General features: G+C 41.3%; 1 protein-coding gene across 2 annotated transcripts; it reads left to right on the forward strand.

Moving 5' to 3' along the window:
* The first annotated feature begins 3,010 nt into the window (after nucleotides 1–3,010).
* On the forward strand, nucleotides 3,011–19,018 carry LOC139379462 (hepatocyte growth factor activator). Of its 2 annotated transcripts, none has more exons than XM_071122274.1 (14): nucleotides 3,011–3,334; nucleotides 3,489–3,552; nucleotides 4,227–4,320; nucleotides 6,548–6,621; nucleotides 6,934–7,077; nucleotides 7,344–7,475; nucleotides 10,342–10,452; nucleotides 10,753–10,927; nucleotides 12,090–12,187; nucleotides 15,676–15,961; nucleotides 16,895–17,034; nucleotides 17,636–17,776; nucleotides 18,054–18,196; nucleotides 18,739–19,018. In XM_071122274.1, exons 1-14 carry the CDS (start codon nucleotides 3,281–3,283, stop codon nucleotides 18,910–18,912), a joined length of 1,830 nt encoding a protein of 609 aa, XP_070978375.1. In that variant the 5' UTR covers nucleotides 3,011–3,280; the 3' UTR covers nucleotides 18,913–19,018. The 2 variants fall into 2 exon arrangements, with proteins under 2 accessions (XP_070978375.1, XP_070978374.1); XM_071122273.1 differs by having other exon boundaries at nucleotides 3,059–3,334; nucleotides 12,036–12,187.
* Nucleotides 19,019–19,354: the final 336 nt, after the last annotated feature.

The following is a 19,354-nucleotide window of genomic DNA, read 5'->3' on the forward strand; positions in this document are numbered from 1 at the left end:
ATATCCTTGCCTGTGAAGCCCTTTTTGTGCAAAGCTTCCAGTCTGTTATTCAAACTCAATCAGCATGACAGAGTGATCTCCAGCCGTGTCCTCTTCAACACTCACACCTGTGTTAACGAGAGATTCACTGACATGATGTCAGCTGGTCCTTTTGTGGCAGGGCTGAAATGCAGGGGAAATGTTGCATGGCAAAGAGGGACTTCGCAATTAATTGCAATTCATCTGATCACTTTTCATAACATTCTGGAGTATATGTAAATTTCCATTATACAAACTGGAGCAGCAGACTTTGTGAAACTTAATATTTGTGTCATTATCAAAACTTTTGGCCACGACTGTATATACTACTGTTCAAAAGTTTGGGGTCACTTAGAAATGTCCTTGTTTTTAAAAGAAAAGCCATTTTTTTTGTCCATTAAAATAACATCAAATTGATAGAAAAATACAGTGGAGACATTGTTAATTTTGTAAATAACTATTGTAGCTGGAAATGGCAGATATTTTATGGAATATCTACATACTGTAGGCATACAGAGGCCCATTATCAGCAACCCTCACTCCTGTGTTCCAATGGCACGTTGTGTTAGCTAATCCAAATGTATCATTTTAAAAGGCTAATTGATCATTAGAAAATCCTTTTGCGATTATGTTAGCACAGCTGAAAACTGTTGTCCTGATTAAAGAAGCAATACAACTGGCCTTCTTTAGACTAGTTTAGTATCTGGAGCATCAACATTTGTGGGTTCGATTACAGGTTAAAAATGGCCAGAAACAAAGAACTTTCTTCTGAAACTCATCAGTCTATTCTTGTTCTGAGAAATGAAGGCTATTCCATGCGAGAAATTGCCAAGAAACTGAAGATCTCGTACAAAGATGTGTACTACTCCCTTCACAGAACATAGCAAACTGTCTCTAACCAGAATTGAAAGAGGAGTGGGAGGCCCCGGTGCATAACTTGTGCTGATGATAACCATATGTATCTAACCCTGTTTCTGTGGATCCAGTTCTTACAGTAGTTAGGAAATAATGTAAGTTCCCGTTCTATCAGTGAGAAAGCATTCACCACCACTGTACCACCATCAGTTCATCCAGACATTGGTGAGTCCAGTGTCAGTCATCTCAGTTAATTGTTAGTCACTCTAGTATCCACTGTTTTGGAGACACAAACAACCACTTCAACCAAATACACACAACACAACATTGCCACATGTTTCCATTACTCAAAGAGGTACCTCACTCTTGTACACTCAAAAGGCGTTTCCCAGTTATTGACTGGTTGGGGTGACACAATCACACAGACATAAACACACGCACGCATAGACACATGCACACACAAAAAGCGTACAAGCACACGTGCAAGCACGCGCACACACACAACTACTCCCTTCACAGGGGACTACTCCCTTCACAGAACATTAGAGTGTCTAGTTTGAGAAACAGATGCCTCACAAGTCCTCAACTGGCAGCTTCATCAAATAGTACCCGCAAAACACCAGTCTCAACGTCAACAGTGAAGAGGCGACTCCGGGATGCTGGCCTTCTGGGTAGAGTTGCAAAGAAAAAGCCATATCTCAGACTGGCCAATAAAAAGTAAAGATTAAGATGGGCAAAATAACACAGACACTGGACAGAGGAAGATTGAAAAAAAGTGTTATGGACAGACTAATCTAAGTTTGAGGTGTTCGGATCACAAAGAAGAACATTCGTGAGACACATACAAAATGAAAAGATGCTGAAGGAGCGCTTGACGCCATCTGTCAAGCAAGGTGAAGGTAATGTGATGGTCTGGGGGTGCTTTGGTGGTGGTAAAGTGGGAGACTTGTACAGGGTAAAAGGGATCTGGAAGAAGGAAGGCTATCACTCCTTTTTTCAACACCATGCCATACCCTGAGGACGGAGCTTAATTGGAGCCAATTTCCTCCTACAACAGGACAATGACCCAAAGCACAGCTCCAAACAATTCAATAACTATTTAGGGAAGAAGCAGTCGGCTGGTATTCTGTCTATAATGGAGTGGCCAGCGCAACCGGATCTCAACCCTATTGAGCTGTTGTGGGAGCAGCTTGACCGTATGATATGTAACAAGTGCCAATCAAGACAATCCAACTTGTGGGTGGTGCTTCAGGAAGCATGGGGGGAAATCTCTTCAGATTACCTCAACAAATTGACAACTAGAATGCCAAAGGTCTGCAAGGCTGTAATTGCTGCAAATGGAGGATTCTTTGACGAAAGCAAAGTTTGAAGGACACAATTATTACTTCAATTAACAATCCTTATTTATAACCTTGTCAACATCTTGACTATATTTCCTATTCATTTTGCAACTCATTTCATGTATGTTTTCATGGAAAACAAGAACATTTCTAAGTGAATCCAAACTTTTGAACGATTGTGTATATCATTTCATTCAACAATAGATGTACAAATCTCAGATTGCCCCTTTAATTATTAATTTAGCTTGAAATAAAACATTTTTAGAATGCAAATCCTTATTACCAAACCTGATTCAAACATAGACCTGTAAAACCCTTATCATTTGGTTTATAAGATTTTCACATTCCAAAATTCTCTTTGGTTTGTTTGGTCTTCTCAGTCTGTTTGCCCAGTTGGTAAATTATTAACAGTGTTAGTTATCATTAAAGTGAACAATTTCATATTTGAGCTGCACATTATAACCCACTTTTTTTTACCGGTCTTGTAAACTGTCAGAAATCCTGTAAGACTAGGTCTCATTGTGTAATTTACTATAGCATCTGCAGGGATGTCAAATATTGCAACCTTGGAAAATTAGAGGCTTGATTATGGGACAGTGGGTATTCTTGCCACAGCACGCCGCACTTGGAATGTTTACAACTCTGGGACGCTGCATTGCGACCAAGCTCAGATCGAGAGGAGGGATCCGGCACCGTCACCCGCCCCCATCTGCCAAAAGGTTACTTTCCATTACATCAAAAGATCCGCTCTTTCAAGATATTGCAGGTTTCATCGTGGGCGTGTCGTGAGGGAAAACGTTCGATGTTTTGCGTAGAATAATGACCATAACCGAAAAGTCTGTCTAATGACCAAATTGATCTACCCAATAGAGTTTGAGTTTACAGAGGACAGTATCGCTCTTGCAGGATTTCCCACGTTCTCAATGACCAAAAGCAGACGGAGTTCTCTGGAGTTGACAGATAAGACGTGACAACGTTTATCTAACGGACCTGCTTCAGGAAATTTACTTCAAAACATTTTGCTTGCGCATGATATCTAAGTCAACGACCAAACAAGCTAAAATATTATGATGCTATACTTTGTGTTACTTTTCCTACCGTATGTCCTCAGTGCACGGACGGTAAGCGAATTTAAAAACAGTTATTTCTTACAATTATTGCAGTGATAGAGCGCAACCAGTGAACCGTTTGAAGAGGCATATTTTTACGTGCGTAATTTGGAAACAAAGTAAACGAACAATTCATTACTTTAACTTTGTTTCACTTTGATAACAGCGAATGGTACTCCCTGGATATGAAACGTTACGTACGAGAAATGGGAACGAAAATAGTCATAAAGGTACTTATTTCCTATTCACGTTAACAACATAAAGCACCAGTTTGATTGATTACAGCTTTGTGCGTAATTTTCACTATCCTGTAGGCCTCTTTGTTCATGAAATGTTTAAATATTTTGTTTGTATAATAACTTTACACAATTGTACAATACAGCCCACCAACCATTTAACCAATCAAGAACTCAGAGATAATGATCTCATTCGTCGATGCAGTAACAGTAATATTCAGTTTGTGTTAAGGGTCCACATCTCTTTTCATACCAGAACAATGATTAGGCTGTCTAAGGGAAGGATGAAGTTATGAGATTTATGCTGCCCTTCTACTGGGCCTCCACAGTAATATAACTTAATTGGGTCCTGGCTGGAGCCACTGTCAAACTCAAAGGATTCATTGTCCCTCTGACGCCATGGGAGAACACCTGGTTGTTCATTAGCATATTCACATTAAATTGCCTTTATTCTGCCACAAAGTGGTTTTGTTTTAGAGTTTTTACTTTGAATATGATTTTTACTTCGAACTTGATCTTGTACTGCAAACTTAATGAAAAAAGTTGCAATTATTTTTCGTTTTCTTGCAGAGAATGCAGAATTGACCACTAGAATATGTGTATAATAAAATATGATGACTTGTACTGATGATAACCATATTTATCTAACCCTGTTTCTGTGGATCCAGTTCTTACAGTAGATAGGAAAGAATGTAAATTCCCGTTCCGTCAAGGAGGAAGCATTCACCACCACTGTATCACCATCAGTTCATCCAGACCTTGGTGAGTCCAGTGTCAGTCATCTCAGCTTATTGTTAGTCACTCTAGTATCCAGTGTTTTGGAGACACAACCACTTCAACCAAATACACACAACACAACATTGCCACACATTTCCATTACTTAAAGAGATACCTCACTCTTGTACACTCAAAAGGGGTTTCTCAGTTATTTTTTGTTTATTTTATTTTACCTTTATTTAACTAGGCAAGTCAGTTAAGAACAAATTCTTATTTTCAATGACGGCCTAGGAACAGTGGGTTAACTGCCTTGTTCAGGGGCAGAACGACAGATTTGTTGACTGATGAGGTGACACAATCATACACGCATAAAGACACTCACGCATACACACACGCATAAACACACACAAAGACCCTCCATCTCAATACCTTATATTACTATAATAAATATAATGACTTAATTATAGTCCTCATTAATCCAAGGGGAATTGCTCTACAACACAATGAGGTGACTGTATGCAATCTTCCACGAGCTAATCACAAAGTGACATAATCTTAAAAATGGCCTAATATGTCATCACTAGTCAGCACTGCTAATTTATTCACCATAAACTGTAATGAATATGCTATATGCTATAACATGTTTATAACACGGTTACTCTGGTTTAATAACCTGAGTTAATGGTTTAAATCAGTGGTGTAAACTACTTAAGTAAAAATAATTTAAAGTACTACTTAAGTAGTTTTTGGGGGTATCTGTACTTTACTTTACTATTTATATCTTTGACTACTTTTACTTTTACTTCACTACATTCCTTAAAGATAATATTATACTTTTTACTCTATACATTCCTTGACACCCAAAAGTACTCTTTACATTTTGAATGCTTAGCAGGACAGGAAAATTGTCCAATTCACGTACTTATCAAGAGAACATCTCTGGTCATCCCTACTGCCTCTGATTTGGCAGACTCACTAAACACACATGCTTTGTTTGTAAATTATGTCTGAATGTTGGAGTGTACCTTTGGCTATCCGGAAATTGGTGCCGTCTGGTTTGCTTAATATAAGGAATTTGAAATGATTTATACTTTTACTTTTGATACTTAAGTATATTTTATTAATTACATTTTCTTTTGATACTTAAGTATATTTTAAACCAAATACTTTTAGACTTTTACTCAATTAGAATTTTATTGGGTGACTTTTACTTGAGCTATTTTCCATTAAGGTATCTTTTACTTTTACTCAAGTATGACAATTGGGTACTTTTTTCACCACTGGTTTAATGGTGTATATCAATGATGTCACGTCTCAAATTACAGTCTTTACTTGTTTTGATTAAACTCTTGTATTGTGAAAACGACGAGACCACAGATGTGTGTCTCATAACCACAGCTTTTGGACAGGAAGTGCTATGATATAGGTCATCATCTGTGGAACTGCGCTGCGGCTGCCGGGTAAATCCACTCAGGCTATGACAGGGCTACAGGCGTCTGCAAGTATGAACAACTAGGATGTAATTCAATATGGATGGTGTTTTTGCCATCTTCCACTCAGTTCTCAAATAACAGCAAGAGCCAAGTGCTGGCTCATCTTTAACTGTGAGGGATTTTGAGGGTGTGTGAGGGTGTATGTGTGCGTGTGTGAGGGTGTATGTGTATGTGTGTGTGTGCGTGTGTGAGGGTGTATGTGTGCGTGTGTGTGTGTGTGTGTGTGTGTGTGTGTGTGTGTGTGTGAGGATGTATGTGTGCGTGTGTGAGGGTGTATATGTGCGTGTGTGAGGGTGTATGTGTGTGTGTGTGTGTGTGTGTGTGTCCTCTTAGAACCTCAGCCACTGGAAGGACATTATCCCTTAGTTTTTTTTCCCAAAGGTTTTTTAAACCCAATGTATTGGGTTTGGTGTATTGGGTTTTTCTAATGGACGAGGTTTTAGTTAGTGGGTGTGGATGGATGGGTGGATATCATTTTTGTCCAAAAAGGATTAAAGAAGTGCAACATTATTAGGACATTCTCCTCAATAAATATTAAAGACAGTCATTATTAAATATGGTATCAGTTTCAAACCCACCTCCTGTAAGTACAGTGCTACTTACTGAGACATACAGGTTTCTGAGGAATAAGGGTCCATTTTAGTATACTCACAGTTCTTACCCAGGTGACTGCTAGTTGTCAATGCACTGTTGATTTGCTATCTGACTCCTTGATCTCAATGGCTAAGTTGAAACTGCTGTGAGTGCTTTACAGGAATGTTTTTATTTCTGAATCATAGGTGTTCTCTGACGCACAACTTTGATCGGGATTTTCTGTGGGGATACTGTGCAGCTGTGACCACTCAACCCAGTGGTAAGAGGTCATTTCTGTAGAAACTGTGGACAAGACTTCATGGTCTACTAAGTCTCTATTGTCTCTGTGTATGTATCTATAAAATCTTAGATACACATTTCCTGCTATTTATAGTAGTGGTATGCATAAGCATGGACTATTTTTCAATCCGTCTGAATCTTAGTGTGTTTTCCAAATGTTCTCTTACAGCTTTAAAGCTAATCACGGCAAAATTGGTACATACTATATTCTGATGTCACTGGTGTACTATACTGTTTCTTAGTCATGTTTTCACTAATATAGTTCCTTGTGTATTTGTTTGATGTGTGTCAGTGTTCGTCCACTCATCACGCAGATTCACAGACCTGTGTCAGGTGAATCCCTGTCAAAATGGCGGCATCTGCACTCTGGTCCCCCACAGACGCTCCTTTGAGTGCTCCTGTCCAGAGAACTTCACCGGGAGGCACTGTGATCAGAGTGAGTCACTCACTATCATACTTTCTATATGGACTTGTGTTTCAAAGTAGTTTCAATTGACAATTGGGTTTTACTCTACATTTAGAAGTGTGGAGTTGGTAGAGAAACGGTCTACCCTTTTGAAAAATAGAGCGTTGACCCATATCTTGCTCTTCACAGTGCCAAACACAAACGATGCCCCCTAACACCTCATTGACCTGTTCCCTTCCTCCTCCTCTCACATTTCACCCGACTACCTTTTATCCCTCTGTTCTCCCCTTTGTCAGGGAAGTGCTATGAAACCATACACCTGAGATATTATGACATCGGAGAATCCTGGGGAAGGATCTACCACCGTAATGTGGAACGGTGCACATGTGTGGACGGGGAGATCTTCTGTGAGAGAGTCCGCTATACCGGTAACGTTCATGCTTTCTTTCAACCTTTGTTGCTTTAGCCACTCCTTGCCATGTATTTTTGTCTTGTTATCTTTTGTTAAAAATGTGAGTGGAACCTTAGACTTGGTGAGGTGCTGTCTCTTGGCAGGGGAATGGGCCCCTTGAGGGGCCCCTAAAACCTTTGGAGTATGAGGGCTTCTCTAGTAAATCTCAGTTTCAATACTTCCCATTCCGACATTCCTCAATCTCCCACACCTCTCAGATGATCAGGCTTTAGTCTCGGCTGTGTTGCCAAGCATCACACTGTTTTCTCAATGCCTTAATGGTTGGGGGCGGTTTGGGCGAGGCTACCAGGCCTTGAGAAACCCTCTGAACCTCCCAGACAAAAAAATACAAATCACATCACGTTTGTTCCCATAGAGCAGGGATGGGCAGCTTTGATAGGGGTGGGGGACACAAATAAATGGAAATCATCATGAGGGGCCACAGTGGCTCGTGGGTCTGCGTACCACCTTCCACCTTGTGAGCAAAACATTTTATCTGCACCCCTCATGACAGTGAAGATAAATATTTTTAGTTTTAAAGTAAATTTCCTGCAATTCTGTATATTTTGCCATGGGGCGTAGAGAAAATGTTGCCGTTTTAAAGCAAGTTTGCTGCAATTCTGCACATTTTGCTATGGGGCAGAGAGAAGATTTTGAAATGGTATAACTCATTTGATGCAGTACCACTTTTTTTGCCATGGGGCGGATAGAAAAATGTAAAGTTTTAAAGCTAATTTCCAGCATTTCTCCACATTTTGCTATGGGATGGAGGGAAATGTTTGTGGTTTTGATAACTGATGATCAATGGGCCCCATCCCGGTCGGCAGTTCGACCATGCTTACTACAAGTTTAGATAGCTGCCTGTTAGACTAACTTACCAATCTAAAACAATTTAGCTGACATGGGTTAATTGAGTGACTGCTGATGCACAATCACATTTTGAAATTGTACCTTCTGTATTCTACTATTCAAACTCTCAACAGTAAGTTGAGACCCGGACAATTGGTTTGTGGTCCTACTATAGAGATACCAAAAGCAGGGTTGGCCGTCTCTTTGATTCTACTCTCCATGGTTACAAGTGTAGCCTTGCTGTAGCCTTGCTCCAGACCTTGATGAGTTCAGTGTCAGCAACCTCAACTTATTGTTAGTCACTCTAGTATCCAGTGTTTTGGAGACACAAACAGCCACTTCAACCACATACACACAGCACAACATTGCCACACGTTTCCATTACTCAAAGAGATACCTCACTCTTGTACACTCAAAGGGATTTCCCAGTGACACAATCACACACGCATAAACACACGCATAAACACACGCGCACACGCGCACACACACACACACACACACACACACACACACACACACATACACACACACACACACACACACAGAGACACATACACACACACACAGAGAGAGACACACACACACACACACACAAACGCACACGCACACACACACACACACACACACACACACACACACACACAAACGCACACGCACACAAACGCACACGCACACACACACACACACACACACACACACACAAACACACACACACACACAGAGACACATACACACACACACAGAGAGAGACACACACACACACACACACACACACACACACACACACACACAGAGACACACACACACACACACACACACAGAGAGACACACACACACACACACACACACACACACACACACAAACGCACACGCACACACACACACACACACACACACACACACACACACACACACACACACACACACACACACACACACACACACACACACACACACACACACACACACACACACACACACACAGAGAGACACACACACACTGTGTGCACAAAAAAAGTGCCTAACCACTAACCCCACAATGTCTGTGACCATCCATCTCAATACCTTATATTACTATAATAAATATAATGACTTAATTATAGTCCTCATTAATCTAGGGGGAATTGCTCTACAACACAATGAGGTGACTGTATGCAATATTCCACGAGCTAATCACAAAGTGACATAATTGGGCTATCCTAAATGGCCTCATATGTCAGTACTGCTAATTTATGGGCTAATTGAGTGACTGCTGACGAAATTGCACCTTATTGCATTCTATTATTCTAACGCTAAACAGTAAATTGAGACCTTGACAATTGTTCCACGGGCCTACAAAAAGGGCCGCCAGTTGCCCATCCCTGCTATAGAGATACCAAAAGCAGGGTTGTCTGTCTCTTTGATTCTACTCTCCATGGTTACAAGTGTAACCTTGCTGTAGATGAAAAGACAGATTACATGACTCAACGTGACTCAGGAGGGGAGTGTGGGACACGCCCGAATCTCGCTGAGGGGTCTTACATCTCAATGGGGGATGTTTTATGGGACTTACAAAAGAGAAAGGCATTTTGGAGAGCCCGTTTGACCGGAACCTGTTTTGTCATGGTAGGAAGAATTTTTATAAGGTTATGCAAACAAATGGGATTTTGCGCTACCATTTACTGGCAGAACTTCCCCTTTGTCTAGATTGGTACAGAAGGACTTGCCTTTTCCTGCCCCCAACTTGCCAGAACTACATGTCAAATCTGACAACTATACCGTTGTCTGTGTTAGTGAATGCATTTCTCCCACTATACGTTTACAACCCTGAACCATAAGCACTCTAATGTAGGTAGTCTACTGTCTAAGTTAACACCCTTAAAGCACTGATGCAAGACCAGCTACTGTGTTTATCATGCAATGGTGGGAGGCAGGAAATGGGTGGTTGGAACTGATCCCAGTGCTGTGGTTTGTCATAATGTAATATACCTGATGTAGTGTGTAACTGTCTTCAGTCTGCAGTGAGAACCCCTGTGAGAACGATGGCACGTGCCGTCTCATCACAGCCACCAGGGAGGAGGTGTGTGCCTGCAGGCCTGGCTACAGTGGACCCTACTGTAGCATCGGTTAGTCCACTACACCGCTACATGCTAACACAGTTACAGTTACATTGCTAGGTTAGCCTAGTTTAGCATAGCATAGCTTTTGCTTAGATTTACTAGTCTGAGCCAGAGGTCATTCACTGAGATAGAGAGTAGATTTTATGATGTTTATCTTACTATGTGGTTACATGTAGACCTTAAACATTTAGATATTCCAAAATAAAGCAAACCGACAGTCAAGCACACGCTCTCATAAACAAACACATAAACACAGGAAACTGTGATATACTTATTTTCTTATCCCTCACATCTCTTGTTGTTCAGCTCCAGAGGCAGAGTGCTATGACAACAAGGGCACAGACTACCGTGGCGTGGTGAACACCACCGTCTCTGGTGCCCACTGTCTGCCGTGGAACTCTGACCTGTTACATGATGAACTCCACATGGGTACTGTGGAGCGCGCCACCCTCAGGGGCTTGGGGGAACACTCCTACTGCAGGTGTGTGCGGCATTATGTTGTCTTTATTTCTTTAAGTCTTTATTGACAACCAATCTGGCAAGCCAGAACAAAAGTGTAAGCCTGTCTATGCTTCATGCCACCGCTATCACAGCACTATCATTCTACTCCCCCCTGTCTGTCTGTCTGTCTGTCTGTCTGTCTGTCTGTCTGTCTGTCTGTATGGTGATATGGTTATTCTACCAGCTACTGCCAGAGGAGGGGCTTCCCCCTCTGACTCTGGTTCTTCTTGTTTTTCAGTGCTATTCAAACTTTTTCAGCAGGGACCATTTTCTGGCGACCCCACCCAAAATATAATGACGTAACCTTTAAAATCGGTATACTTATCAAAATGAAAACAAACGGATAAATATATTTCCTCAATAACATTTTATTTTTCAAATGGTCTTTCTCAAAAAGATTTGTATATTGTCCCATCTGTACTCTGAATGTTATGTTCCTAAAAACATTTTTTTTTTGAGATAACCCCTGCGAGAACGACGAGAACAGTTTTGTAGCAACCCCGACTTTTTAATTTTTATTTTAATTTTTAATTTTACCCCTTTTTCTCCCCAATTTCATGGTATCCAATTGTTGTAGTAGCTACTATCTTGTCTCATTGTTACAACTCCCGTACGGGCTCGGGAGAGACGAAGGTTGAATGTCATGCGTCCTCCGATACACAACCCAACCAGCCGCACTGCTTTTTAACACAGCGCGCATCCAACCCAGCCGCACCAATGTGTCAGAGGCTACACCGTGCTCCTGGCAACCTTGGCTAGCGCACACTGCACCCGGCCCGCCACAGGAGTCACTGGTGCGCGATGAGACAAGGAGATCCCTACCAACCAATCCCTCCCTAACCCGGACGACGCTAGGCCAATTGTGCGTCGCCCCACGGACCTCCCGGTCGCGGCCGGTTACGACAGAGCCTGGGCGCGAACCCAGCGACTCTGATGGCACAGCTGGTGCTGCAGTACAGCGCCCTTAACCACTGCGCCACCCGGGAGGCCCCAGCAACCCCGACTTTGAATACCACTGCTCTTGAGATTTCTTTCTTCTTGGGATTTTTCCTTGGAACTGTGCTTATGCTTGCTCTTTTGGGGTCCAGGCCTGGGTCCTGTAAAGTGTGTCATAACACCAGCATAACATGTCCACTGTCCAGAAACCCAGACGGGGACAAGATGCCGTGGTGCTACACCCTCAATGACAGAGCCATCTCCTGGGAGAACTGTGACGTTCCGTCTTGTGTCATGCGTTTATGTGAGTAACTGTACTGGGGCGTCACGAAAGCAGTGTTTTTTTAGCTGCTGCACTGGAAGCTTAATGTTTCCCAGAGTGAAAAGAGCACAAGCCACTTTAGCCACTTTAGCAAGCCGTGTGTCGAAATCTTGAAAATAGAACCAGAGCATTATTTTAAGCTGAGCCGAGCAAGTTTCTCGCGGAGCAGCACTGCTGACGCACAGGTTTCGTTGAAAATAATGGGAGTGTTGTCACGCTTGGCAAAAAGTTATGCGTCGAGTGTAACAGGGCTGGTTGATGCTTTAGAAAAAAGTGGGTGGAAGTGGGAACATGCTCCCAAGAGGTGCCAAATTTGAGGTTTTCAAAATCAATGTAATTCATTGAGTGAGATTGATTGACAATGACAATTTGCCACTGTAGTCATCTGGTCATTTTGAGACATGCCCTTGTCATCTCACTATGAATAACCTTGTTAGATGACTCCATTTAAAGGATTGATTGATTATACCTTTGTGGATGAAGTTTACTTTAGAAAATAAAGTTGGGTTAAAGGAACCTGATACAAATAATAGAGCTCAGAGAGTCTCTCTGATTCGTGAGGGGCTTTATCCTTGATCGAGGATGAAATATGCATTTGTCAGTCTTCAATTTGTACTCCCTTAAAACGTTTAGGGGAGAGTGGGGTCAATTGAGTCAAGTTGAGACATCCTTTTTTCTAGGAAACCATACACGTATAATTTGACCAAATGTTTAAGAAGAGGTCATAATTTCATGGAGTCTGATGAGGAAGAAACCACATGGAAAAAGTGGTAAGTTAGGTAAAAATAAAAAGATTTTCACTAAGTCAAATTCATTTAATTGTGTTTCATGATACTTGTATCCAAACCGAAGTATCTAGATAATTTTTGTAGATAATACTAACTTGTTCTATATATCAGTTGGGGTCTCTATAAGCTTCAATATGAGGTCCTAAACCTAGCATGAAAGTGTATCCTTGTAGCTGTGTGAGCTAATATAGCCAAAACATTTGCCTTGGGGTATATTGAGCCAATGGCCATCAGGTTAGTTGAGCAAATTGTTGAGCCAATGGCAAGTTGAGACAAATGTAAATGTTTTCTTCCCAGGAGTAATGCAAGGCATTATCGCTGGGATATGAGGTAATAACAGGGCCTGGCCTATGTTAAAAGTGTATAAAAAGTACAAAGTGTTTGTTAGTCACTCTAGTCACTCTAAAGACAAACAAGCGATTGTGATTGTGTTGAATTGTGTTTGGGAATTAATTTTAAAAAGGCAGTGGTAATATTTCATTCAGTACAGAATTGTGTAGGCGGCTTAACTTACCCTGTCCCGCAGCCTAATTTACCCCATACCTGGGGTAAGTTGTGCCAAGAGACTACATTTTTTGGAAAAGCTGTTTTCAAAACTGTAATGTTTACATGAATTCTGATCATTTCCAGGGATACACAACATCCTGAAATATATGTAAGTATCTTTGTTAGAATTAATACAATATTTCCTGTGAGGGAATGATGCTGAATGTAAAAAATAGCTCAATTTACCTCACTTTCCCCTACTGTATTATAATGAGTAATGAAGAGTTGGACAGCTTTCTGAATCTCACCAAAAGCTGCATCTCATTTAAGTGGAATAGAACCATCTCTGTTTTTATATTCCCCCCAAAATGTTATTCTCTGCTCTCACAGAACAGTGACATAACCCATGACACCTCGCCCTACGTAAAATTCAAAGCTCAGCACTTTTTAATAAACAAATGGCCCTATTAGTGATAAAAAGAAGATTCTTGGAATTATACTACACTTAACTTTCCTGTACCACTCAGAAGATAATGCTATCTTGACACAGGTAGCCTAATGTTTAAATAGAAAGTTAGTCAGAATAGCTAAGAAAAATGTGTTAATTGAGAAAAGGAAATTGAGTATCACTCAGAAAGTGCCAAATGCTTCTGCAGTAACTCGGCCAACTTGGCTCTGTTATATCGATGTCATGATGTCGTGGGTATGCACAGAAAGCAAAAAAAATGTTGGGCCAACTGCTATTCCACCACGGCATTGAATGGCAAATGTTGGATGACAAATGGTATGCTAATCTGAATTTCTGGCAATGTGTTATTGGGATTCTTTTCAATACTTACTATAAAACAGCTATATTTGTTGGTTGTCTTTTCAGGGGGAAATGAGCCACTGGTAAAGTCCAAAATGATAAGAAGAGGTATACTTAGAAGCCTTGTATGTAGCGATTAACTGTATTCTGGTAGGTAGTAATTGTAAGCCTAGTAGCAGCAGTAGTAGTGTTAGTAGTAGTATTTGTAGTAGTAGTAGTAGTAGTAGCAGCAGTAGTAGTAGCAGCAGCACTGGTAGTAGTAGTAATAGAAGACTACTACTAGTAGTAGTTTAGTATTACCAGTTTATGACTAGTATTACCCTATCACATGTTGACAATGAAATCAGTGCTCTTCACAGTGAATGTGAACTGATTTGAAATGAAGCCCTTCTAAACTTAAATATGTAATATGCAGAAATCGCTCCCCCATTTCCTGGTTGCCAAAATTCTAATAGTTCGCCTAATTTCAGTTTATGTGACAAATTAAGCAAGTATAGTGTAGAGAATCATTGTACCATCTAAATCGCTGTGTAATCTATTTTCCATAACCAAACATATTGTATTTTCAGCTGTTTGAAGCTGGTGTACACAAATGAAGGTAAAAGATGGAAAAATGAAACTTAAGAACTAAAAGCATAGAAATGGGACACGTCTACCGCTTCTTAGACTTGCTTTAATGAGAATTTATATGTGAACTTGGTCACTCCAGATTTGTATGAAATATGACCTACAGTTCCTTCAGAGAGAATTCACACCCCTTGACTTTTTCAAAATGTTGTTGTTACAGCCTGAATTTAAAATAGATTGGATTTTAGATTTTTTGGGGGTCATTGGCCTACACACAATACCCCATAATGTCAAAGTGGAATCATGTTTTTCAAAAATGTTGCGTAAAAAATCTTGAGTTAAAATATGAATGACCACTGATTGGCCAGCTCATCCTCCTCTAGACCGCTGATTGGCCAGCTCATCCTCCTCAGGGCTATCACATCTGGAGCGGCAGGTAGCCTAGTGGTAAGAGTGTTGGGCCAGTAACCAAAAGGTTGCTAGTTTGAATCCCTGAGCTGACAAGCAAAAAATCTGTCATTCTGCCCCTAAACAAGGCCATTAACCCACTGTTCCTAGGCCATCATTGTAAATAAGAGTTTGTTCTTAACTGACTTGCCTGGTTAAATAAACATCATTCTCTATGAGGAAATAGGAAGTGTTTGTGAAACAGTCTGTTTGAGGTGGGGAGTGTTTTTTCTTAAAATTTCCTTTGGCCACAAATACGAGTATAGGACGAGTCACCAATGTTATTTGGGTATGAGTTAACAGAATATGAACTTTAAAATTGACGTTTTCCCTGGACAGTTAATTTAAGTCTGCTTCCCTGTTCCCTCACACAGCTTCTTCTCGGAGAGTGGTACAGGTGCCACGGCCGCGACCGCCACCTAACGTCCTCCCTGACACCAACCAAACCAATGACGCCAAGCCAGCCAAGAAGCCTGTGTGCGGAAAGAGGCATAAGAAGAGGATATCAGTGGCCAAGGGTCGCATCCTGGGTGGCAGCTCTGCCCTGCCCGGTACCCATCCCTGGATGGCAGCCCTCTACATAGGAGATGACAGCTTCTGCGCGGGCACCCTGGTCTCGTCCTGCTGGGTGGTCTCTGCCGCACACTGCTTCTTTCGCAGGTACTGTAGAATTAGAGGATATAGACACTACACTACTACTTGGAGCATCCATTTGTGTTGATTATGTCATCACCTATTTGGATTTTATGCCACTATGAGTCAGTTCTCTGTGGAACGGGTTCTAAATGGAACCGAAAAGGGTTCTACCTGGAACCAAAAGGGTTCTACCTGGAACCAAAAAGGGTTCGTCAAAGGCTTCTCCTCTGACAGAATTGGAACCCTTTTAGGTTCTAGGTAGAACCTTTTTATTGTAAGAGTGTACTCTTAGAGTGCTTATTGTTTTGTCTCCTGTTTGTGTGGTATGCAACTGTGATTCAATTCTACCACGCTGCATTTCTTAAGGGACCATGTCCAATAACAAACAAATGTTAAGCTTAGAAGGAAATAAAGATTGTCTGATCATTTCAATATTAGTATAGGTGTTTGCTTGGAATGGTTGCATTGGTACGTAAGGCAGCAGAGAATACGAGGTTTAGGGTGCTAGCTTTCACATTCAACCTTCAACCTCACATTTTCTCACAGACGCTCATGACTTTGACCGTGACATTGCCATTTTATGAACACAAACTACAGTATAATTAGACACAAATGTTGAGTTTGAGTAAAAACTGAAGCGCTCTGGGAGGATTTACCCTGAAGACCCCTCGTTACTATGGTCTTGGGTCTTCAGGTTTAAACTTTTCAGTACAGGTGCCAGAGTAGGAGTGCTTAGGCTCAGTTTGACCTTTTTAAATCACAATGACTAAAATTACATGGGCAAGGGGGACCTGATCCTAGAACAGCTACTCTGAGACACTTGATACAGACTGCCCCAGGACTTAAGGCATTAATATCATACAAATGAAATATAATTGTATTCAAGTGAATTCATGCGACATAATGGTCCACTACTAGCGACAGAGAATGATGAGAAGGATGTGTTTCTGTCCTCAGTCCCCTTGTGTCGAAGATCCGTGTGATTCTGGGTCAGAATAACTTCAACGTTACAACTTCGGACACCAAAACCTTTGGAGTGGAGAAGTACATCTTTCCAGGCCGTTTCTCTGTCTTCAATCCAACTCTCCATGACATTGGTAAATATACTATGTCACGCTCCTCTCACTGATTATTTGCATACACACACTCACACAAAGTTTACATTATTGCACATGCTCTAACACTGACTCACACACGTCTTCCTAGACTAGAACACTCCCCCACACACAAAGAAACACACACACTCTTGCACACCCCAGTCTACGTGTCTGCAGCGCACGCTCTGTGCTCGCAGCTGTGCATCTTGGAACAGCTGTCTCCAATGTGAAGACACAAACAGACACACACATACATTTGGGTAGGACAGTGTCTGAGCATCTGTGTCCATTCAAAAGGTACTCCCTCACTTTTTTCTCTCTTTTCTGATTTTACAAGAGCTATTTTCTGAAAGCAAAACAGACATTATTTAATAGTGGAGCAATCGTTCTGTGTTTTCATTATTCAAGATTTTGAATAACGACTACACTACATCCTACAGCGTTCTAGAACTTATTTGAATGACTTCCCCACTCCAGGTCGTAATCGTAGGACATGAACAGGGGTTCTTAATGTACACGCCAAGGCTAAATAAAGATGAAATAAATACAACTCTTCTTCACCTTTTCCTGTCTTATGATAAGAATGTTTCTATTCCAACAGTTCTGGTGAAACTGAAAAAACAAGATGGCCACTGTGTGAGAAGGACTCAATTTATACAGCCTATCTGCCTGCCGGATAAAGCCATGACCTTCCCAGACTACTACTGTTGTCAGATCACTGGCTGGGGCCACATGCATGAGAGTAAGTGTTGTGTCCAAAAACAGTCATCTGGTGTATTTCGTGTCCTTCACTGTACTGGTCAGATATGTCATTATGGTCTTGAATGTCTTCATATCACAACAATGTAACATCTCAAATAGATGTCAATGCACCATGTCCAATCACATGTTCTTCCATATAGGTCCATGTGTCCTATTCATGTCTTTACATGACTGTAATTGTTATCATGTGACCTATTGCTTACAGTGTATAACTCTATCCAAGCCGTTGTGGATTTATTTGCCTTATTTTCCCAAAGAGGCAAATAAATACAGCAACCTGCAGGAGGCCGGGGTGAGGATCTTCCCGTTTGAGAGGTGTATCCAGCCTGAAGTCTACGGCAACCATGTGACATCCAACATGGTCTGTGCCGGGACCGACCGATGTGTGGATGCCTGCCAGGTAAGAGTGCATAGACCTAGGGCTCCTTTTCTGGATCAAAATTGGATTAGAATAGAAGAGCATAAATGTTTTCTTGTACATTGTACAGTCAGCCATGTGATAAGGATGTGTAATGAGTGATACAGTATAATATATAGAGGAGCCTCTGGACTGTTTCGGTTTGAGTATAGTGGGTTGCGTTCACAGAACATGCATATGGAGGAGGCTGCTGTATAAATTGCATGGCTTTCAGCTGCTTTCTCTTTAATGAAAGGTTACGGTTAACTTCCCACCTTGTTTATATGTTGTGTTGTAATGACACAAATATTGAATGTAGGTAGGAGTGCACTTGGTTTGTGTAATATAAGGTTTCAAGGGGATGACTCATTGTGTGTGTGTGTGTGTGTGTGTGTGTGTGTGTGTGTGTGTGTGTGTGTGTGTGTGTGTGTGTGTGTGTGTGTGTGTGTGTGTGTGTGTGTGTGTGTGTGTGTGTGTGTGTGTGTGTGTGTGTGTGTGTGTGTGCATGCGTGCCGGTTTGTGTGTGTGTCTGCTTGTTCCCCCAGGGTGACTCAGGAGGCCCCCTGGCCTGTGTGAAGGATGACGTCAGCTTCCTGTATGGAGTCATCAGCTGGGGTGATGGCTGTGGAAAGACTGGGAAGCCTGGTGTCTACACCAAAGTTGTCAGCTACGTCAACTGGATCAACACAATTATCAAGCGCAAGCCCAAGTCTAAATGAATGGACATCAGGCTTATTGTATGGACCTTACAGCTTGTGTCCTATTGTGGAAGAATCGTGATTTTTACATAACTGTGAAATAAAGATTATTTTGTGACTGAATAAACATTGTAAATATTGTTAAATGTGTGTGTAACAATTCATTATTTATGTCTTGTTAGTGAGCCATCCCCAAATGATAACCTTCAACTAATTTAGTCAATTGCAAGTAGGATTTCTTTAATATACACTGCTCCAAAAAAATAAAGGGAACACTTAAACAACACAATGTAACTCCAAGTCGAATCACACTTCTGTGAAATCAAACTGTCCACTTAGGAAGCAACACTGATTGACAATACATTTCACATGCTGTTGTGCAAATGGAATAGACAACAGGTGGAAATTATAGGCAATTAGCAAGACACCCCCAATAAAGGAGTGGTTTTGCAGGTGGTTACCA

The sequence above is a fragment of the Oncorhynchus clarkii genome, chromosome 21, assembly GCF_045791955.1.
Source record: "Oncorhynchus clarkii lewisi isolate Uvic-CL-2024 chromosome 21, UVic_Ocla_1.0, whole genome shotgun sequence".
In the NCBI taxonomy this organism is placed as follows: domain Eukaryota; kingdom Metazoa; phylum Chordata; class Actinopteri; order Salmoniformes; family Salmonidae; genus Oncorhynchus; species Oncorhynchus clarkii.

Excerpts from the sequence above, each read along its gene's own strand:
- LOC139379462 (XM_071122273.1), top strand. The coding sequence starts at position 3,281 with ATGATGCTATACTTTGTGTTACTTTTCCTACCGTATGTCCTCAGTGCA. Across the intron at positions 3,553-4,226 it reads GAACGAAAATAGTCATAAAG|TTCTTACAGTAGATAGGAAA; the intron begins GTACTTATTTCC and ends CTGTGGATCCAG. Across the intron at positions 17,035-17,635 it reads TCCAACTCTCCATGACATTG|TTCTGGTGAAACTGAAAAAA; the intron begins GTAAATATACTA and ends CTATTCCAACAG.